The sequence below is a fragment of the Megalops cyprinoides genome, chromosome 14, assembly GCF_013368585.1.
Source record: "Megalops cyprinoides isolate fMegCyp1 chromosome 14, fMegCyp1.pri, whole genome shotgun sequence".
Lineage (NCBI taxonomy): Eukaryota > Metazoa > Chordata > Actinopteri > Elopiformes > Megalopidae > Megalops > Megalops cyprinoides.
Window position 1 is genome coordinate 11,850,836 of NC_050596.1, and position 22,615 is coordinate 11,873,450.

At 40.1% G+C, this 22,615-nt stretch overlaps 1 protein-coding gene and 1 long non-coding RNA gene across 5 annotated transcripts; one reads left to right on the top strand and one right to left on the bottom strand.

Moving 5' to 3' along the window:
• The first annotated feature begins 126 nt into the window (after positions 1-126).
• On the top strand, positions 127-6,906 carry LOC118788994. Its single transcript, XR_005005445.1, has 3 exons — positions 127-186; positions 735-903; positions 6,834-6,906. It is a non-coding gene; the product is annotated as an uncharacterized LOC118788994 (long non-coding RNA).
• On the bottom strand, positions 4,943-17,128 carry LOC118788993 (uncharacterized protein DDB_G0290685-like). 4 transcript variants are annotated; one of them, XM_036545251.1, is made up of 12 exons: positions 17,055-17,128; positions 15,816-16,106; positions 14,629-14,874; positions 13,145-13,264; positions 12,638-12,682; positions 10,765-10,818; positions 10,355-10,528; positions 9,331-9,945; positions 8,261-8,767; positions 7,546-7,704; positions 6,557-7,001; positions 4,943-6,271 (listed from the first exon to the last, which is right to left on the bottom strand). In XM_036545251.1, the coding sequence occupies exons 1-12, from the start codon at positions 17,110-17,112 to the stop codon at positions 6,169-6,171; spliced, it is 2,817 nt and encodes a 938-aa protein (XP_036401144.1). In that variant the 5' UTR covers positions 17,113-17,128; the 3' UTR covers positions 4,943-6,168. The 4 variants fall into 4 exon arrangements, with proteins under 4 accessions (XP_036401144.1, XP_036401143.1, XP_036401145.1 ...); XM_036545250.1 differs by having other exon boundaries at positions 4,943-6,429; positions 6,550-7,001; XM_036545252.1 differs by lacking the exon at positions 10,355-10,528 and having other exon boundaries at positions 4,943-6,429; positions 6,550-7,001.
• Positions 17,129-22,615: the final 5,487 nt, after the last annotated feature.

The following is a 22,615-nucleotide window of genomic DNA, read 5'->3' on the forward strand; positions in this document are numbered from 1 at the left end:
TTGCGCCCACCTGTGGTCATTCGCTTAACAGCGACTACTGCAGAGCCATGTAGAGAGAGAGCCGCGTCAACGGAGGTTCAAATCGCTTGATCGTCACGTGATTCACGTAGACGTCTGATAGTTCCAGGAAGCTCTTGACGAGTGATTTGAACGCGTCAGTACAGAGAGACGGAACTGCGATTTTTGGTAATTAGTAGTCAATAAATGCATTGATTTACAATATTTATATAGCACACCGACATGTGTACGTAATTACATCAGTATGTTTTTTTAAAGTAAAATTCGGTACTATTTGAGGATTAGTGTGAACAGCTAGCATTACCTGCCTTGTCTTATTTTAGGCTAATGTTACCTTGGTTAAGGAGCGTGTTGCTGTTGTTTATTGCTTTTATTATTATTTTCTTAAACTTGTATGGTAGTCAAGAGCAATCATATCCTAATGTTTATTGATATATTTAGGGAGGGGAAAGGAAGGAATGTTTCAAAATTCAGGTCAGATTAATTTTCTAACATTTCTTTAATTCATGGTGGTTTCAGTAATCCCATGGTAATTGAGGGCCTAAGTAATCTTAATGACTAATGTAATCTTTATGACTTTCAGATAGGACAGAAGGAGACCGACAGGTGGCTATTGTCATGAATTCATTAAATAAATCTCTAATAAACTCAGAAACCTGAATAGCATGTCAAGCAGTTTGTCTGTGCCCTTTCCTCTGTGTTGTCCTTGCATATAGTTTCCACCATGGTTTGCTGTGCTGCATGGGGATGCTCCAGCCGCTCGAAGAAAGGAGTACGAATGTAAGGTTTCCCCACTGACACAGAGAAGAGAAAAATGGTTAGCTCAAGTCAGCAGGAGCAATTTTACTATAGCTAAAGATTACAACAACCAAAAAAATATGTGAGGTAATCATATTCAAACACTGCATTTGCACTTTTTCCACAAAGACTACACCACTGGGAAGCTTAATGTTTGGTTTATTAAAAATAAGGAACAGGGAAAGGCTTGCAAAACCCAGGGAGTGCAGGGTGCAGGGTGAGGGTGCTTTCTCATTGCAGGGAGCTTTCAGGCTCCATTGAGTCCATCCTTATGAATAGCGATATATCACAAAAATAGCTCTCTTCGTTATTATTGTGTAATGTTAGCTCATACTCCAAAATGGATATCCTCATTTCACCACCTCCACCAACCACTCTACAATAACACGCCCAGAGGTTATATTTAACTAATACTTAACTCCCTCCACCCCGCAAAAAATCATATATTTTTTCTAATTCCACAATGTTGGATGAAATGGCATTAAGAGAACGGAGTTTACAATTAATAGGCGGTTCGTGGTTAATGTTATGTGTTGCTAACTTTATCCAGTATCCTAGCCTAATCTGTTATCTGTTAATGGTCCCTAAATCTACTAATTTAGTGGGGGATAATGCACTATTGTGCTTTAATGCACATGTTAACTAGATTCAGATGTGCTGATAATATACAATCTGATTCTTTAAACGTCTTACCCTTTAAAAGTGCATCACAAACGGTCTATTCTGCTGCAACTCTACTGCGCTGCTAGTATTTGCTGCTAACTTCCGGGAACTATTGAGAGGCTTCACGATCTGCCATTGCTGTAAAAAAAAAAATGGTCCATTGGTTGAGAATGGAGAAGACGTGACTCTCTCTTCACATGGTTCTCCTCTATACCCTATCAGTGTTTCTCCTGGAGGCCCACTGTCCTGCATATCTTCTATCTATCCTTGCTGTTTGATTAAATCAGGTGTGCTCAGTTAATCAAAAGTGCCACTGACGAGTTAGTTAGTCAGGCAGTTAGAGCAGGGATAGACAGAAGAAACAGATTGAGAAATACTGTGGCCAGGCCTGACTGACTTGACTGAAAACAGGTCAACATCATATCTACCAAAATGTATCAGAACCTTAATACGTCCCACACACAATGCACGTATGCAAGACACACATGCACTTTCACACACTCTCACATTACCTACTATTTCACAACGTTGTCATTAATGTCAAATATCAGCAGCACAACAACCACTTCAGCTGATTATTATCAAATACGCCATTTTACCTTGTTACTCTTCTCACTCTGTTGGAAGTTGTACCCTGTAACATGTTACCTATATCTCTTTTCCCAAGCAGAATTAAGTTCAGGTGTCACAACAGACTCGCACTGGGAGTTACATGAAGTGACAGTGACACAAAAAGATTCAACATTTATTCAACATTTGGCATTTGATTTTGGTCTGACCACATTTGGCATTTGATTTTGGTCTGACCTACATCACAGTGCATGTTTTGTCTGTCTGTTTGATTCTGATAGTTGATTCTTATCTGATTGGCTTGTATTGTCAAAATTGTGAGAATGTATGTCAATGCAGGTCTTTTGCTCTCTATTTTGCCTAATACATCTATTGGATCATCATGATAGTCAACATTGTTTACTGTTATATAGCCTACTTCAATGTAACAATGATCTTAAAGCCATTCGTAGAAAATGTAAAATTATTTTGCAAATAAAATTAATTTAAATTAACTTTGATCAAGGCCTCCATCTGGGTGGTACAAATTGATAAAGTCAGACTTAACAATGGCAGTTGGTTATCAGATACCAATAGCTCATTTCTTTTCAAATAGCTTGAGCATGCACTCATGCATATATTAAGACCCCAGTGTGGCAAATGGCACACATAAGTTTGCTGTACACAAATCTGAGCTCAATGTTATGAGCACAGTAAATATCCAACATTCTTGCTCAGCTAACAACCATTTACATGTTATGCACACTTTGTTGCATCTGAATTCTTGACAGTATATTGTATATTATTGTGGTGGAATATGGTAACATCTAGAGGAAACAGTGTTTGCACCATAGGGTGCACCTGTTCATCAAAAATACCCTCTTGTAATAGTCAGACCCAGTGGCTTCCACAAGATGTCTGCCCATACTATAACAGATCCAAAGGGTAATGTGAGATGAGGCTTACTTTGGCTTTCTCCAAACATAAACCCACCCAGATGTTGTATGAAAAAGAACAATAGACAACCCCTCCCTACCATATTATTTTCTTCTACTGCTCAGAGTTCCAGGTTTTATGTTCATTACACCAGGTTATGTACTGTTGTACCCTGGCCTTGTTTAAAAGTGGTTTAGGAATGGCAGCTGTACCACAAATGTCAGCTTTGTGAAACTCAGTATAGTTTTTCTTGAGACTGGTTCACAAAGGTATCAATTCAGGTCTGTGGAAAGTTTTGAGGCATCTGCAGTCTGGGCGCCAACTATTTGACCTCTCCTGTTAGATATCTCATGTTTCTTTTGAAAATCACATATTAAAAGGATTTTGATATCTCAAACATATCGGTTATTAGTATTGGAATTACTATGGAATGGCGTGTAGACTCATTTTCAAATTACAATTTAGTTACTTCAAAATATGAATCCTTGTCTGTTTAGCCTATCCATTATTTAGTCTATCCCCTCTAGATATAGGGCAGGGTGTACCTTTTACTAGATTTGAACAAGGCTTTACACTTCCAAATTATACATAATCTGATAATAATTGAGAAAATGATTATGAATTTTCTGTAGCTATTATGTTAACAGTGTTCTAAAAATATGGTTCACAAATACAGTCTACTAGGTAGGTAGGTAGTTAACAAATCATTGTGTGGTGAGTTTAAGTGGGCCCAAACAACATAAATCTCTGTTAATTAAATGGGGATTTTGAAGTGATGTAATGATAGAAATTCCATATAAATAGTTGATAGCTATCCATTTGCAAGGTAACTAGTTGTTACATTAACAATGACTTACACCATAAAGCATGCCATTTTTCTGCTTCTTTGAACTCTGAAACAACACCTAGTTCGCAAATGTAACTGGGCCTGTTAGTCTAGAACAAAACTACCTCATGATGCACCTTTTATCAGTGCATTGCTGGGGAGGAAATCTAATTGTTATTGTCTGCAAAAGTGTGTGTGTGTGTGTGTGTTGTATACCGTGTGTTCATGGTATGTACTAAACCCATCTCCAAACACTCTTCTGATCCTTCTCCATCAAGGCTACACTTAGGAAAAAGGTTTCCAAAGGGTTCTTTTTAGAGGGGTAAAGTTCTACCTAGAACCTTAAAAGATTCTTCCAGTGGGTCAAGTCAAAGAACACTATATGGTTATAGCTAGAACTGGACCTTATGTCTAAGGGTGTGTATTAAATGAGCAAGACCTTTCTGTTTAGGGTTAACGTTTGCGTTCATCATCTAGGCCCATATTCATCAAGCTTCTTATAGTAGAAAAGGGGTCCTAAGCCCTTGAAAAGCTGTCTTACTCTCATGCCTAAGAGTGAAAGCTATTTCTCAAGATTCTTTAGACTTAAATGTACTACTATTTTGCCAGGTATTTAAGAGTCCTCACAAGCTGTTCTAACCCATAGGAATTGCTCATAGATGGCTGCATTGAGGTGCTATGCACGCATTTTATCTACAGAGCATAAGATCACATACAGTGTTGTGGAGAGGGTAATTGGGCAGTTGGAAAAGGAGAACTCACATTCTCCACTGAAAAAAATGCCAGCTATGAAACGGTCAGCCATGTAGTGACAGCTTCCCAGTTCAGCAAAATATCTGCAAGCTGCAGATTTGCATTGGCGTATGCTGGGTTTTCTAACTCATTAACCAAATGGGAATCGAGAATCGGCAATATTAACCATAATGTGGTTCTGATGTAGTTCTGTAATTGCTTTCATCAGGATTCTTAGTAAAACTGAGATGCTTGACAATTAGTGGACCTGTATTTATCTGAACAGAAATAATGTTCCTTTCAGGTGATGTGTTTTAATGTAGGACATAAACCATTCTTAAACTTCAGTGAAGGAACAATAATCTGCTTCACATGACAACTAAAAAAGTTAAACAGTTAAACGTTTCTGGAAATGTGACACTTCCTTTGTATGAACGCTAGATGATGCACTTTTTTATTTTAACCTCACTCACCAGGCTTATGAATAAATGAATGCCAGGGGATATTTCTGGCACACCTTGTAAAGGTGCAGCCATGTTTTTATTGCCATATTCTCCAATATAATTTGCTGCAACTCTTGAACTTTGATCACACCTTCTGTTGATTTAAAGCAATAAAGGCCACATAATTAGATATACATTTATGTATCAAAGTTCCATAGTCCATCTTTTCATGAACAAACACACAAACAGACATACAAGTCATCATATGACAGTTGCTTGAAAACACACACACACACATTAAAATAATGAAAATCAATCCTGTCCTTCCTCAGGCACTGAATCTATGTTTGGATATCTTAACACATTACATCTCTTCACAATAGACTCACTCATTAATGGTATCAGTCAAGGCATCAATTAGTGTAGCTGAGAATAGTGGGTACAAACACAGCGGGTAAAAGTACAATAAGCTGAGACGCCAAATATTGCTCTATTATCACATTACACAAATTATGCACATTTTGTTTGGGCCGGTTCAGGAATGAAAGTGAAATGAAGCTTGTAAAAAAACCATGAAACAGCACACAGGGTAATTGTGAATGTAATGAGATTCTGGTCTCAAGTACAATATATGGCTGAGATTGTTATAAAGGCTTATATGTACACAGACTCTGAGTCTGGTGTGTGGTTTCTTCTTTATGGTTCCACACCTTTCCTCTTGTCTCTGTCTCCTGCTGCTTCTGATTCCCCTTCCTGGGCAATCAGGAAGGGAATGGTGGGCAATCCTGGGCAATCAATCTGGGGAATGGTGAAGAGGAGATGGGCTGTGTGGGGGAGTGAGGATGTTTTCTATGCCACCCTACTGTGTCACTGCACTGGTGGTCTGTGTTTGGCATGTTGGTCTTCTTTTTTCCTCCTCCTCTCTCATTCTGCAGTGCTCCCTGCTCATCACTGTCCCTGCCCTCCAAGGTCTCACTGAAGGGAACACTTTTTAGGTTCTTCCTGTGATACGGGCTTGTTCTTTTTAGGGTCTTCATGTGACGTGGGCCTGTACCCTTTAGTGTCTCCCTGTGATGCGTCTCTGTTCCCTTTAGTGTCTCCCTGTGATGCGTCTCTGTTCCCTGTAGTGTCTCCCTGTGATGTGTCTCTGTTCCCTGTAGTGTCTCCCTGTGATGCGTCTCTGTTCCCATTAGTGTCTCCCTGTTATGCGTCTCTGTTCCCTGTAGTGTCTCCCTGTGATGCGTCTCTGTTCCCATTAGTGTCTCCCTGTGATGCGTCTCTGTTCCCTGTAGTGTCTCCCTGTGATGTGTCTCTGTTCCCTGTAGTGTCTCCCTGTGATGCGTCTCTGTTCCCATTAGTGTCTCCCTGTGATGCGTCTCTGTTCCCATTAGCGTCTTCCTGTGATGCGTCTCTGTTCCCATTAGTGTCTCCCTGTGATGCGTCTCTGTTCCCTGTAGTGTCTCCCTATGATGCGTCTCTGTTCCCATTAGTGTCTCCCTGTGATGTGTCTCTGTTCCCATTAGTGTCTCACTGTGATGAGTCTCTGTTCCCTGTAGTGTCTCCCTGTGATGCGTCTGTGTCTCCCTGTGATGCGTCTCTGTTCCCTTTAGTGTCTCCCTGTGATGTGTCTCTGTTCCTTGTAGTGTCTCCCTGTGATGCGTCTCTGTTCCCTGTAGTGTCTCCCTGTGATGCGTCTCTGTTCCCTTTAGTGTCTCCCTGTGATGTGTCTCTGTTCCTTGTAGTGTCTCCCTGTGATGCGTCTCTGTTCCCTGTAGTGTCTCCCTGTGATGCTTTCTCTTTTGGGACTTCAGGTGGTGTGGTCATGTTCTCTTTAGGGTGTTCATATGCTGCATCTGCATTCCCTGCAGGGGTTTCCTGTTGTGTGGCCATCTTTCCTCCTGTGTGTTGTTTGTTTGTATCTGGTGTTGGGTCCATCTGGCGATCTCCTCCTGCCTCGTTGTGCTGGGGTGCACTGACACCATCCTGCCCAGCATCAGTTCCAGGTGAAGAAATACCTCCATCCTGGGTGAGTGGCCCTGTAATAAAATATAAAATATGATAAGATATGATTTTGAAGAGAGGGTTTTTATGCTTGAGCTGGCAAAGCAGGAGTGGGCATGAAACCATAATTTGGTTTTCTTTAACCATAATTCATTTGTCTGTGGCAGTAGTTTAAATTGACAGTTTAGATCAACAGACCATAGAACTTTATTAGAATTGGAATGAAATAGATGATCCTAATCAGATGATTAGCTAGCTATGAAGATGTTGCTGTGAAGGTGGTTGTGATAGCACTGATTTTTTCAATTGTTTGCAGAAATGTGAACTGATTGGAGCACTGCACTTAATAATGTGCATTAACAGCAGGTATAGGTAGGGGAAAACATGCTTGCTCATAACCACAGTTAACTGGACGGCTGAACGGTCAACAACAATTATGGTGCACATCCCTTGTTGTCACCTCACCCACAGATGTGAGGTGACGACAAGGGATGTTCAGATATATTGAACTGGATTCTCACACAGGTGTTGAATCAAGCTGAGCATTGAGAATGTTACCTGCTTCTCCTCTACACTCACCTGCCTGTCTCTCTTTCTGAGAGACTTCCTCACTCTCAACAGTCATGCTGTCCTGTGCTTTCAATGGTGACCTTCCAACTTCGTGAGAGGGTTTATTTGGGATTATTTGGGACTCTTTGAACATGTCATTAAACATAGTAACTTTGTTCCTGACATAACCTGAGGAAAGACAAAACAAAATCATACTGTGTTTTTGTGGTATAGTATTAATGTGAGGGGATTCATGGGTGAATTCAAGAGCTTGCTGTTGACAGAGCTTGCTTTTGACAGCTCAGACTTACATAGTCACATAGTTCATAGTTCCATTCAACTGCCACAGACAGTGAACAGTTAGAAAGTGAAGATTTAGATGAATATCCATATTTTTGATATGGGGAAGTGTGTAAAAACTGCCCAAATTGGCTTGGTTGCATGATGGCCAAATAGAGCACAAAACATAAAACAGCCTAATGGCCTCCTAAACACACCTGACAAGCCTAAAAACTGATCTAGGCCACCACAAGGGTTCTCTGCCTCTTGTTGAAAATCTTCAAAACTATGATTATCTTATCTCAAATGAGCTATTCAAGTGGTCCTCTATATTCAAAATTCATAAGATTGTACAATTAGGGCAGATGACTTTTCCTTTTCTTTAAACTGAATTATTACACGTTTGAACATCCAGCAGCATCTGTCCAGCTCAATGGGATTATTATTATCATTACCAACAGCCTACCATCTGCAGATGGGCTCTGTAGAGGTTGAGCTTCGTTTTGGTTTTCTTCTTCCTCTCCCACAGAGTTGTTTTCTGTTGTCTTGCTTCCTGGTGCTGGCGTTCTCTCTGGATCATCTCCCTCTTCAGGAGATTTATTCTCATTATCTTCTCCAGTGTCTCCCTTTGTGTCAGGCGTTTCTGCTGTAGTGTTTCTCTGGCTCTCAGTCTCTTTAGTGGTGCTCAGTGTCTGATTCCTGCTCTGTTCTCCCGGTTTATCCGATTCCGATTCTTTATTTCTTTCCCCATTCGGTAACTTGGTGGACTCCTTTGAATCTTCTGAGGAAGAATCACAAGATGGAGAGCCGTTCTGTGGGAGCTGGTCATTTCTATTTGCCTGCAGATTCTCCTGTTGATTGGATTGGTGGCCTGTAGACTCTTCCTTTGTCTCTGCGCTGTCATCAGTATTTAACGGGCTGGATGGAACAGTGATGAAGCTTTCTGATTTCTCATGTTCTCCATCTCCTGCTCCTGTGTTTAACAGTGTGAGAAAAGAAAACAATAAAATGTGAAAATCATAATGTGAGCAAATGATCAGAGAGGCTTTATATGATTAATACATAATTTACATGGTTGAAACATTTATTAACTATCCTTTATTCAGGAGTAATAATGTCTTGCACATCAAAGAGGCAAAGCGGCAGTGTAGCATAGTGGTTAAGGAGCAGGACTCTGAAAGGTTGAAAGGTTGCTGGTTCGATCCCTGCTGGGACACTGCTGCTGTACCCTTGGGCAAGGTACTTAGCCCACAATTGCCTCAGTAAATATCTCGCTGTAGATAACATTGTAAAGAACTGTAACCTATGTAAGTCGCTTTGGATAAAAGCGTCTGCCAAATGGATAAATGTAAATGTAAGGTATACATATTCAATAACTTTGCATTGCAAAGTAAATATTTGTGTGAAATAGAATGATTGTTGTAAAATGTCCTGTATTATTTCAGAAGGAAGCACACAAATTACTGCTGAGGTTTATGTGAAAGCTATGTGGTAGCCACCAAGGTGTTGATTTCATCTGAAACGTGAAAATGTTACCTGCTGCTCCTCCCTCCTGGCCCAATGTATTTCGTATTGGAGTTGATGTGAAGCTGTGTGAATATTTTTCATTCCCATCTCTATTTAGGCTCTTTTCATTGTCATCTGCCACACGGGGACGGGCGCTTGATGCAACACCCTGAGAATGATGCTCTGGGTCATGTGATAAAGGACCAGGTGAGCTTTCCTGACTCTGTCTGTCCTGAGGATTCTGGGAAAAGGGCTTTTCTGCACTTTGGTCTGAGGGCTCAGAGTCAGAATGGGCTCTTGGGGGTTTTGGTGGGGGACTCATTAAATCCACCAACTGCCCTGTGGTCTCTCCCATCGTCCCGCTGATGGGGTGTCTTCCTGTCTCATTCTCTTCCGTGTCTGCGGGGGCGTGCTGTGCTGGGTCCTCTTTGTCTCCTCTCTCTCCTGCTTTTACCTCACTGTGCTGGGAGCTCTGATCATCACTGACACCTCCCTTCCCTGTCTCAGGTGGAGTAGCATGTGGAGTAGCAGAAACACTGCCCTGGAGAGTGCTGGGAGCACTGTGTTTAGGAGATTTCAGTGGCGACCTCTCCCTCTCCTTTTGTAGATGTATTTCCTGAAAACCTTCATCCTGGATAAGTGATCCTGTAATAAAGTAAAATGTAACATCAGGTTAAATTTGACATGAAGTACCAGAAGGGTATTTGGATGATTTGCATAGAGGGCTCTCCTCCTTGTCCTCCACACCGAGTGTCAACAGCTTTGTTCTGGATGAGTGACTTGTATAATAATTAGATAGATAGATAAATAAATAAATAATTTATGATTGAATATGATGTCAGGCAACTTATCAGAGGCTTTATATGATTAAAATACATTTGAAATATGTAAGAAACATATTTTGAAACATACAGTATTTTAATCATGAGTAAAAATATATTGAACATCAAAAAAAATGTATATTACTGTATGTAGCTGCACTGGATTGTTACTCAGGTTTTGAACTGAGCTTCAGCCGTCATTGGCCTGATGGTCGGAACATTGAGAATGATACCTGCTCCTCTCCACTCCCCTGCCTGACTCTCTTCCTGAGAGAGTCCCACTGTCTCCTTAGTCATGCTGTCCCGTGCTTTCAGTGGTGTCCGCTCATTCTCATGAGAGGGTTTATTTGGGCTTAACAACCCTTTGGACATGTCATTAAACATAGTAACTTTGTCCCTGACATTTCCTGATGAAAGACAAAACAAAATCATCCTGTATTTTTTCCGTATAATATAAATGTGAATGGATTCATGGATAGATTCAAGAGCTCACGTTTGACAGTAGGTAGGTATCGGGATAGAGCATGGAAAGTCTGTTGCTCGAGAGATGTATAACTAAAATCTACATGGTATGTATTAAAATGGATAGTGTTTGAAAGATCTTTGTAGATCTGTGTTCAGGACAATAGCAACAATGCCTTACCTTGCACAGGACTCTGCTGGTTCTCATGTTTTTGACTGATTAGTTGTGCTGACTCTGTTTCAGGGGAATACATGTTAATTAATTTGTGTTGCCAAGCATGCATTGACAATTCCAGATAGAGTAGTTCTCAAAGAGTTAAGTAAAATGATTGACACACATCATCTTAAAGACTTTGTGTCAGGACTGTGGCTTCTTAGCCGGGTTTTTGTTTTTGTTTTCCCTGTCCATATACATTTGTTGTTATTATTTGTTTTTCCCTGTGTTCCAGCCCTGCCCTGCTCTCCGCCCTGTCTCCGCCCACCTGGTCGCCTGATTGGCTCCACCTGCCTACCTGCACACCTGAATCCCATCTCGTCATCAGCCTTGCCCTATACATTCCCCGTTTGTTTCATGTCTCGACGCTACTTCGTCTCAGTTTGTCTGTGTCGCTACAAGCTGTTTTTCCTGTTCTGCCTGCCTGCCTGCCTGTATTGCTTATCTTTTGTTGAGCTGTTTTCTTGACCACATTTTTGGATCTGTTTTATGGTATTGTTTGCTGTGCTTTTCCTGGTTTTCTGACATTGCCTGTTTTGACCAGGTTTTTGGATTCCCGATTTGGCTTAATAAAACTACGCACTTTGTGTACCCTGTTTCTGTCTGCGCCTGAGTCCCTGCCTGAGCCCTGACACTTTGTAACAACTGTAAATGTCATTATGCAAGAGATTAGTTATTTTCATTTGAATGCTATTGTGTATTTCCCTGTTTCTATGTCATGATTGACATTTTGAAATAAGTTTTGTATCGCATAGTGAAACCCCCTTTTGTTATTAGTTCAATTAGTTTACTTCATATATGTATTCTGTATACATCACGTTAGATGTTTGTTGTTATTAGTACGAAGGGATACAGTGTTTGACCATGAAAAATGAAAGTAAAAATGTAAAACAGGAATCTTTGTTTGCAAGTAAAACTCATGAAACCATGGGTTTAGACTGAGGCATTGTAGTTATTGGTTAGTAGGAGCCAACCTAAGGCTTAAAGAAAAAAAAAAAAAAACAGATCGAGCAGCACTGGGTCAAACAACAACAACAAACATTTTTGCTATTTAGGCATTAGATTATTTGTGTAACTTTTACATCTAAAGAGAGTTAATTAACATCATTGTATGCAGCATAGTGGTAATATGAGTGTAACATGTACATGTTTTCTCATAGGTACACCTACAATGGCCGTTGTTGTAAACTGTTTCTATAAGTCTTTCATCTGTTTATAGGAGACCTTACTATGTGCAGCTGCATGGAGTTCAGTTAGTGCATGTCTTTACTTTAGTTACTTTAGTTAGTTTGCTGATCGTTTCCACTTTGATTCGTCTTTCTTAGTCTGTTAGCCTGCTTTTTCAGTTATATCTGCCATAATTTAGAATGTTCATTTGATTTGTTTCGATGTTTTCGATTTATTGAATGAATTGTTGACTCTATGGTCCATATTTAATACAGAAGCCTCTATAATAATAATGTCAAACACACAACCTTTAAACTTGGAGCACAGATAACGATGTATGAAATGAAATTTGTGGAATAATGATGAATATCTGTCTAATAATATCTAATGATTGTTATTACAGTGATGATGGTCATCATGATACTCTATGATTAGTATAACGGGAATGATAATATTTTAGTTACTGTTCCAGCATGCACCAGTTTGGTGCTTGTAGTTTAATTACTTCAGTGTCCCACTGCCCACAGCATTGAATATGCCAGTAAAGGACTGGGGGGATTGTCCTCTGACTGCAGTCCCGGGTCCCCAACTCTTTCCTCCACTTCCAGGCTGAAAAAAAGCCTTGAGGCCACATATTCTACCATATCATCAATAAATACCATCAATAGCTTACCATCTTCAGGTGGTGCTTCAGGGTTTTCCTCTTTTCCTCTTTTCCCTGTAACATAACATAACATTCTTCACTATTCACATCAGGAACATCATTCAGCTGTATCCATCTCTACAACCTTGTATTATAAACTAGCTAAACTGACAAAGTAAACTCTGCTGATCTTTTACAGTATGCAAGCCAAGCACAAGGCTTGCTGCAATAATTGCTGTATTTATGACAGAGTCAGTAAGTGCTCATTCTGGTCATTATCTTTCTGTGTGTGTTCTATCCATGTAGGGGGAAATGCTGCCAAATATCAAAACACAGTGACATACAGTACGTCTCCATAACTCTAACAACACGCTGAAAATAGTTGTGAAGCTTAGCAAATAAGAATAGACTATCCTGAACATGATCTTCATGGCAGTAGTAAAGGTAAACCTGGAGTTTCTGCACCAGAAGAGTAGGATCTTCACAGTAAAGTATGACACACAATTTTACTATTATATACTTTACAAAGACACTGACCTCTTCCCACTGACCAGTATTTCTTCCGGTACATAAAAAGCAGCCCCAAAATGAGGAGGAGGAGGAGGAGGAGGAGACAAACAACGATTGCAACGACAGGGACTGAGTCATCTTCTTCATCTGAGGAGAAAAACAAAACATGTAAAAAAGCATTAAAACAGTAAACTATATCCCACCATGCTGATGAGACTATCGACAGACCTTTTCCCTGCTACTTTGCCCTTCATAGGATCTTCAAGTTGTCACTTCTGTAAATTGTCAGGTCGACACTTGAATAATTCAGTGTAATCAGATTAATATCCCCTGTGCTGTGCATAATAAAAAATGTGATATTAAGTGGGTTGTGACTTTAACAGGGATTAAATATTCAAGGCCACCACTACATGGAAGCAAAGAATATTTTAACCCTGACCATTCATGCACTTCATAGTTACATTCAGTGATTTAAGTAATAACATAGTGTGCTACACAGCATAGCAGCCCACTTTAAGAGCATGTCATCTGCTGTATGGCATTTCTCCAAATTACCTTAACATTATTTCTCAGTCAAGTACGCAAGACAATCGAATAGAAACAGTGTAGACAGTGCTATTGTACAGTCTAATATCCTACTGAGTACATTGTAAAAGAAATTAGAAACAGATCAACAACCCTGTAAAATAAGCATGGTGGCATTTTTAATTACTGTTTGCAATTTTTCAAAGGTAGGAGAAAATAAACAAATTTAATATCATCAAGGGAAAACATTCCACATTATTAACACTTTTGTCACTGGTTAAAACATTTAAACAGTTTAAAGACAACAGCAACAGCAACAAATATATGTTCAACACTCTGAGAGATTAGAATTTAGATAGCTGAAGCTCTCCCAGTTAAATGTGATCTACCCTTATTTCCACTCAGCTTTCATTAAACCACCTGGGAGCAGTCAACCTAAACAAGGTAATAATATTAGCAAAGTGGTAGTTTAGACTACTGATCCAAACTGTTATATGATATGATATATGACAAGCATCAAAGCAATCAAAATTTGATATTAACTGAAGTTTGGCCTTTCCTCTACAAAGGGGAGTATTTTTCACTGCTTGGAGCTGAGTTACTGTGCATATATTTTCAGTGCAGTGTTAACTACTCTTTGTTTAGCTGATAATCTCACTGAAGTTTTGCTTCACAAATTCACTCCACCAACACTGATTGGCTACTAAAGATGTTTCTACAGCTTGATATGGTATTATGTGTTACATCAATTATTTTAAAACTATATACCTGAAGAGAAAATGCTATGATTGACTTCTCTGAATGAGATAATAAACAGGATTCTTGGTTATATTGACAAAGGGTTATAAAAAATTAAAAGATGGATTCATCTGTGAACATACAGTGTTATATATATTATAAGTATAGGTATCAGTCACTGTGAATAAAGGCATCTGCTAATCTAATGACTATAACAGTGATCCCTGTCTCAGGTGTGTGGACATTACCTCCTGCAGGGAAGCAGCTCTGAATATTAAACTTCTCGCTGCTCTGGCTCACTGGGTTGCTCAGCACACAGGTGTAGACCGAATCAGAGCTCTCCTTTCTCTGGAGCTGCAGCTCAGGCCCTGACTGGTTCTGTGCTTCGGGCCCCTCCCAACTGTACTGAGTAACGGGGCTGAGGTCTCCTGCACACAGCAGTGTCACCATGGTACCATTCACATGGCAGGTCACTTTTGGTTTTGTTAGGGTATCTGCATGAGACACAAAGGCCGATTATCACTGAGACCACTTTGATACATTCTAGTTTATGGAACATTCTCTTGTCCAAGGTGAATTTTGTGATGTACTTTTTTTTTGCATACTGTAATATGCATCTCTAATGCTGGATATTTCAGCCCTTCTACTGAAGTTCTTTGTCCAAAGGTGCAAATGCAGTGTCCCACTTGGCAATAAAGCCTGCGTCTTTCTAATAACAAACACAGTGCCCTAACTGTTGCTGCACACTGCTGCCCATATAGGACCTTCAGTACAGAGGGATGTGAGATCCACTTACACACTAAGATCCGCCTCAGTAAGTATGTTATATGACGGGGTTATATATGGACAGGTTTGTCATGAGCAAGAATTGGATCTAACATAGATGTCCATGTTCCTAATAATTCTCATTCAATAAAATAAGTTCCATTATCGCATTTTCTTTATTTTTATACAGTATCAAATGTATTATTATTATTATTGTTGTTGTTGTTATTATTATTATTATCAATTAGTAGTAGTAGTCATAGTAGTATTATAAACCCCGTGAGATGTGACATCTTATTTTCAAGGGGATCCTGTAGATACAATACGAACATATTTACAATATAGTGGCTATATAAGGCTAGTAATATAACCAGTCTCATTAATTGCAACATTTTTAGAAGAGCCATGATGTAACATTCATGTCCCATATTAACTGACAGTCAATATTAAGTTTATTGACAATGACTATTGCAATAGCAAAAATTATAAAAAGAACATTGATCCTCAATTGACCCCCTTTATGTACTCTACAGTAAGGTCCCAGACCAAAACAAATATCTTAATGACATTGCACAACATGCATGCAATGTCATTATGTGTTATTTCCCTTCTGTGCCAAAAGCTCCTCATAACTCAATCCTTAACATACAGTAGAGTCAAATGTACTTACCCAAAATTTCAACTGTCTGAATAAAGGGCTCAAAAACTCCAGCTGACATCAAGTCTGCCCTGTACTCTCCACTGTCTCTTGTGATTAGGTTTGTGATTGTGAGGTGTCCAGTTATATGATTCAGGATTATCCGTTCTTTGAACTGGCCATACTCAGTTATTTTATTCTTCTCAAATTCAACCACTAGATTGTTGTTGTGTGTCCAAATAATTTCATCAAAGCGGCTCTTGGCATTTGGTTTTAGGGTGATGTTTCCATTAACCTGGCCATAGATACCAGGCGCAACTTCACCTGTAACAGAATGATTCAGGAATTAGAACAAGAAAAATACTTGGGATTATTTACTCTACAAACAGAGTTTATGTTATTATAAAAACTCAGAAAAGCAGCCAGCCTGACAGTGCTAAATGCATATTTGAACACAGCCAAACCAAAACCATACATACTGTCATGTCCCACTCTCTTCAAAATTCAAAACCCTGGTTCTTACCTACCAAACAGTAATTAGCACCCTCAAAGATTAATTGACCATGCTGTGCTTACAGCATGTTTGACATCTTCAAGCTAAATTCGCCAAATTTCGCCAGCCAAACCCACATCGGTTTAACCTAATCCAACCCATTTTAACACAACTACTCAATCCAATGCATCTCTACCTAAACAGACCCATACAGTAAAGATGATGTTTGGAATGCATGGTTTTCTAAACTACAACATTTCCCTCTCGGCATCAAATCAGAAAGTTATCGGGATTCTCCCTCCATTTCCTCCAGGGTAGCAAAACCTTCATCCAACAACAAAAACTAAACGTTTTAGATTGGTATCGTATGCTTCCTTTATGTTGCTTAATTCTGTCACAGTTTAATCTCTGCTAGTTTTCTCTTGAATAATAATTATCCCATACAGACTGTACTTCCGTAACACGTTCGCCATGTTTGCCATCGCATCTGAAATGCCCAATCCTGCAGAAATGTAGGCACTCAAACAAATTCGGTTACAAATAAAACAGGAATGGTACAGAAACCTGAGCTAGTGGATTACTGATTTAAATAGATAGATATTAGCTAGACAAATCCCATTTAAAACAGGTTCGGGGATACACACTCATAGACTGCAACGCTATATGTAATCACATTCTGTTGGTCACTGCTGCTATGTGTAATAGAGAGTAATAGAAAGAATGTTCAGTTCTAAATACACTTCTAAATATATCTATGGTGAGTCATTATCATCACTTACCAAGTGTGAAGTCCATGAAAATGGAGAATGTCAAAATCATGTAGCGTTTGTTTTCCATTGTTCTCCTTCACATCGTACTTATTCTTACCTGAAAGTGAAAGCAATTCACCTACCAACAGGTTAATCATTATATCTTTACAAGGATAAATCATGAATATTGCTTCCACCGCTGGTTCTGATTGTGAGTGTTTATTCTAAATGATACGTAAAAACAAAAGCATGGAAACAATTACATCACAAGCATAAATGATCAATTTAAAGCTATGCAGTCAACGTGAATATTTTGAATATTCTTGAATTTTCGATTTTAATTCAAATCGACCACTGATGTGATGGTAAGGGAAATTAGTATGTGATCAGCTGGTTGCAGGCTCAGATCCCAGGTGGGGCACAATTTTGAACCTGCAGGCTAGGTGCATAACATAATAATGGTTTAGACTGTTAATTTCATTGAAATACTTGTCAAATGAAAATTATTCAAATAAACTCACTTGCACCTTAGGACCCCGACTCCAGTCTTGATATCCAGTGTCCTGCTCCACCTAGACCTTTCTTCTTTCAGGTGATGTGCACATGTATAACAATAAATCAGTGATAAAAAAAACTCTTATAAGTGAACAATAGTCTGCAGCACAGGAAGACTTTAAGTCTTTCCTTATGTACTTTCCACATTTCTGGAGATCGTAAGAAAACAGAGGACGCCTTCGGGCTCATGGGGGAGTACGGCAACGTTTGTTCAGTACAACCAAGCAGCTGCACAGAGAGAGTGATCCGGTTAGTGGCAGAGCTTCAGGTGAAACAGTCTTGATTTGCAGAGTAACTGAAGAGTAAGTATCAACAGTGCTGACTTTAAGTACCATTTATGAGGCCTTTATTTGTATAGGCAGGAAGACAAATGCCTTTTCAACAGAGCATATACAAATACCTCTGTATATGATTTCCTTCCTGAAATCCCAGCATTTTCTAGAGAAACAGCCAGATGGTGATCTCTTGTGATCTCTGTGTGATCAGGAGGAGGTGGTGTGTGTGTGTTTGTGTGTGTGTGTGTGTGTGGGAGAGAGAGAGAGAGATAAAGAGAAATAAAGTTTTCTCCTGTAGGTTTTCCATGAGCTTTTTTTCCCAAAGACTGTGTTTTGACCTTAATTAAATGATGACCATTTAACATTATAATAATAAAGTGCACTGCATTTTACATTGAGTCATTTTTATTTCTTTATCATTGTCCATCCTTCCTTGAGTAATCAGATTCATAAAATACAAATCACTGAGATCCATTTGACAGTTTTTAAAAAATATACACTAACAGCACAGCAAAATACCAAAAATCATTCCTATTCTCCCTACCATTAATTCCTTGTCTGGGTGGATAAACACTTTATCTCTCATCACAACAGATTCATTCCACACCAGCACTGTAGCTAAGAACAATCCATACAAACACAGAGGGTAAAAGCGCAATTAACTGATACATTAGATACTTCTCTGTTACCTCTCTACATTGCTTATACACATTTTAATTTGAACAGGTTTTAAAATAAATGTGATAGTAACTTTGTACAAAACACATTACACAAATGATACATATTTTGTTTTGGACCGGTTCAGAAATAAAAGTGAAACGAACCTTGTAAAACAAGAAATGACACAGCAAAACAGGACATTTTGAGGGTACAGAGCTTCTGGTCATGACTACAATACAGTATATAAATGATTGTTATAAAGGATTGTATGTACACAGGCTCTGAGTCTGGTGTGTGGTTTCTTGCTTATGGTTTCACAGCTTTCCTCTTGTCTCTGTTTCCTGCTTCTGACTCCCCTTCCTGGGCCTGACTGTACTCTCTCAGCACCCCTCAGAGGAGAGGAAGTGGGGAGTGAGGATGTTTTCGATGTCATTTTGCTGTGTGACTTCACTGGTGGTCTGAGTTTGGTTTTGGCTACTTTCTCTCCTTTCTCTCTTTCTCTCCTGTTCCTCTTCTAGCATCTCCCTGTGATGTGTCTCTGTTCCCTGTAGTGTCTCCCTGTGATGTGTCTCTGTTCCCTTTAGTGTCTCCCTGTGATGCGTCTCTGTCCCCTGTAGTGTCTCCCTGTGATGTGTCTCTGTTCCCTTTAGTGTCTCCCTGTGATGCGTCTCTGTTCCCTGTAGTGTCTCCCTGTGATGAGTCTCTGGTCCCTGTAGTGTCTCCCTATGATGTGTCTCTGTTCCCTTTAGTGTCTCCCTGTGATGCGTCTCTGTTCCCTGTAGTGTCTCCCTGTGATGCGTCTCTGTTCCCTGTAGTGTCTCCCTGTGATGAGTCTCTGTTCCCTGTAGTGTCTCCCTGTGATGCGTCTCTGTTCCCTGTAGTGTCTCCCTGTGATGAGTCTCTGTTCCCTGTAGTGTCTCCCTGTGATGCGTCTCTGTTCTCTTCAGTGTCTCACTGTGATGTGTCTCTGTCCCCTGTAATGTCTCCCTGTGATGTGTCTCTGTCCCCTGTAGTGTCTCCCTGTGATGTGTCTCTGTCCCCTGTAGTGTCTCCCTGTGATGCATCTCTGTTCCCTGTAGTGTCTCCCTGTGATGCGTCTGTGTCTCCCTGTGATGCATCTCTGTTCCCTGTAGTGTCTTCCTGTGATGCGTCTCTGTTCCCTGTAGTGTCTCCCTGTGATGCGTCTCTGTTCCCTGTAGTGTCTCCCTGTGATGTGTCTCTGTTCCTTGTAGTGTCTCCCTGTGATGAGTCTCTGTTCCCTGTAGTGTCTCCCTGTGATGCTTTCTCTTTTGGGACTTCAGGTGGTGTGGTCATGTTCTCTTTAGGGTGTTCATATGGTGCATCTGCGTTCCCTGCAGGGGTTTCCTGTTGTGTGGCCATCTTTCCTCCTGTGTGTTGTTTGTTTGGATCTGGTGTTGGGTCCATCTGGCGATCTCCTCCTGCCTCGTTGTGCTGGGGTGCACTGACACCATCCTGCCCAGCATCAGTTCCAGGTGAAGAAATACCTCCATCCTGGATGAGTGGCCCTGTAATAAAATATAAAATATGATAAGATATGATTTTGAAGAGAGGGTTTTTATGCTTGAGCTGGCAAAGCAGGAGTGGGCATGAAACCATAATTTGGTTTTCTTTAACCATAATTCATTTGTCTGCAGCAGTAGTTTAAATTGACAGTTTAGATCAATAGACCATAGAACTTTATTAGAATTGGAATGAAATAGATGATCCTAATCAGATTATTAGCCAAATGGCCAAATAGAGCACAAAACATAAACCAGCCTAATGGCCTCCTAAACACACCTGACAAGCCTAAAAACTGATCTAGGCCACCACAAGGGTTCTCTGCCACTTGTTGAAAATCTTCAAAACTATGATTATCTTATCTCAAATGAGCTATTCAAGTGGTCTTCTATGTTCAAAATTCATAAGATTGTATAATTAGGGCAGATGACTTTTCCTTTTCTTTAAACTGAATTATTACACGTTTGAACATCCAGCAGCATCTGTCCAGCTCAATGGGATTATTATTATCATTACCAACAGCCTACCATCTGCAGATGGGCTCTGTAGAGGTTGAGCTTCGTTTTGGTTTTCTTCTTCCTCTCCCACAGAGTTGTTTTCTGTTGTCTTGCTTCCTGGTGCTGGCGTTCTCACTGGATCATCTCCCTCTTCAGGAGATTTATTCTCATTATCTTCTCCAGTGTCTCCCCTTGTCTCAGGCGTTTCTGCTGTAGTGTTTCTCTGGCTCTCAGTCTCTTTAGTGGTGCTCAGTGTCTGATTCCTGCTCTGTTCTCCCGGTTTATCCGATTCTGATTCTTTATTTCTTTCCCCTTTCGGTAACTTGGTGGACTCCTTTGAATCTTCTGAGGAAGAATCACAAGATGGAGAGCCGTTCTGTGGGAGCTGGTCATTTCTATTTGCCTGCAGATTCTCCTGTTGATTGGATTGGTGGCCTGTAGACTCTTCCTTTGTCTCTGCGCTGTCATCAGTATTTAACGGGCTGGATGGAACAGTGATGAAGCTTTCTGATTTCTCATGTTCTCCATCTCCTGCTCCTGTGTTTAACAGTGTGAGAAAAGAAAACAATAAAATGTGAAAATCATAATGTGAGCAAATGATCAGAGAGGCTTTATATGATTAATATATAATTTACATGGTTGAAACATTTATTAACTATCCTTTATTCAGGAGTAATAATGTCTTGCACATCAAAGAGGCAAAGCGGCAGTGTAGCATAGTGGTTAAGGAGCAGGACTCTGAAAGGTTGAAAGGTTGCAGGTTCGATCCCTGCTGGGAAACTGCTGCTGTACCCTTGGGCAAGGTACTTAGCCCACAATTGCCTCAGTAAATATCTAGCTGTAGATAACATTGTAAAGAACTGTAACCTATGTAAGTCGCTTTGGATAAAAGCGTCTGCCAAATGAATAAATGTAAATGTAAGGTATACATATTCAATAACTTTGCATTGCAAAGTAAATATTTGTGTGAAATAGAATGATTGTTGTAAAATGTCCTGTATTATTTCAGAAGGAAGCACACAAATTACTGCTGAGGTTTATGTGAAAGCTATGTGGTAGCCACCAAGGTATTGATTTCATCTGAAACGTTATTGGCCTGATCGCTGTAGCAGTGAAAATGTTACCTGCTGCTCCTCCCTCCTGGCCCAATGTATTTCGTATTGGAGTTGATGTGAAGCTGTGTGAATATTTTTCATTCCCATCTTCATTTAGGCTCTTTTCATTGTCATCTGCCACACGGGGACGGGAGCTTGATGCAACACCCTGAGAATGATGCTCTGGGTCATGTGATAAAGGACCAGGTGAGCTTTCCTGACTCTGTCTGTCCTGAGGATCCTGGGAAAAGGGCTTTTCTGCACTTTGGTCTGAGGGCTCAGAGTCAGAATGGGCTCTTGGGGGTTTTGGTGGGGGACTCATTAAATCTGCCGACTGCCCTGTGGTCTCTCCCATTGTCCCGCTGATGGGGTGTCTTCCTGTCTCATTCTCTTCCGTGTCTGCGGGGGCGTGCTGTGCTGGGTCCTCTTTGTCTCCTCTCTCTCCTGCTTTTACCTCACTGTGCTGGGAGCTCTGATCATCACTGACACCACCCTTCCCTGTCTCAGGTGGAGTAGCATGTGGAGTAGCAGAAACACTGCTCTGGAGAGTGCTGGGAGCACTGTGTTTAGGAGATTTCAGTGGGGACCTCCCCCTCTCCTTTTGTGGATGTATTTCCTGAAAACCTTCATCCTGGATAAGTGATCCTGTAATAAAGTAAAATGTAACATCAGGTTAAATTTGACATGAAGTACCAGAAGGGTATTTGGATGATTTGCATAGAGGTCTCTCCTCCTTGTCCTCCACACCGAGTGTCAACAGCTTTGTTCTGGATGAGTGACTTGTATAATAATTAGATAGATAGATAAATAAATAAATAATTTATGATTGAATATGATGTCAGGCAACTTATCAGAGGCTTTATATGATTAAAATACATTTGAAATATGTAAGAAACATATTTTGAAACATACAGTATTTTAATCATGAGTAAAAATATATTGAACATCAAAAAAAATGTATATTACTGTATGTAGCTGCACTGGATTGT

Bases quoted from the DNA above. Each gene is read 5' to 3' on its own strand.
- LOC118788993 (XM_036545250.1), bottom strand. From the start codon at position 17,112: ATGGAAAACAAACGCTACATGATTTTGACATTCTCCATTTTCATGGAC. The intron at 14,875-15,815 runs GTAAGTACATTT...TGTCTCATGCAG, and splicing joins TCAGACAGTTGAAATTTTGG to ATACCCTAACAAAACCAAAA. The intron at 10,819-12,637 runs GTAAGCTATTGA...CCCCTGAAACAG, and splicing joins TGAAGCACCACCTGAAGATG to AGTCAGCACAACTAATCAGT.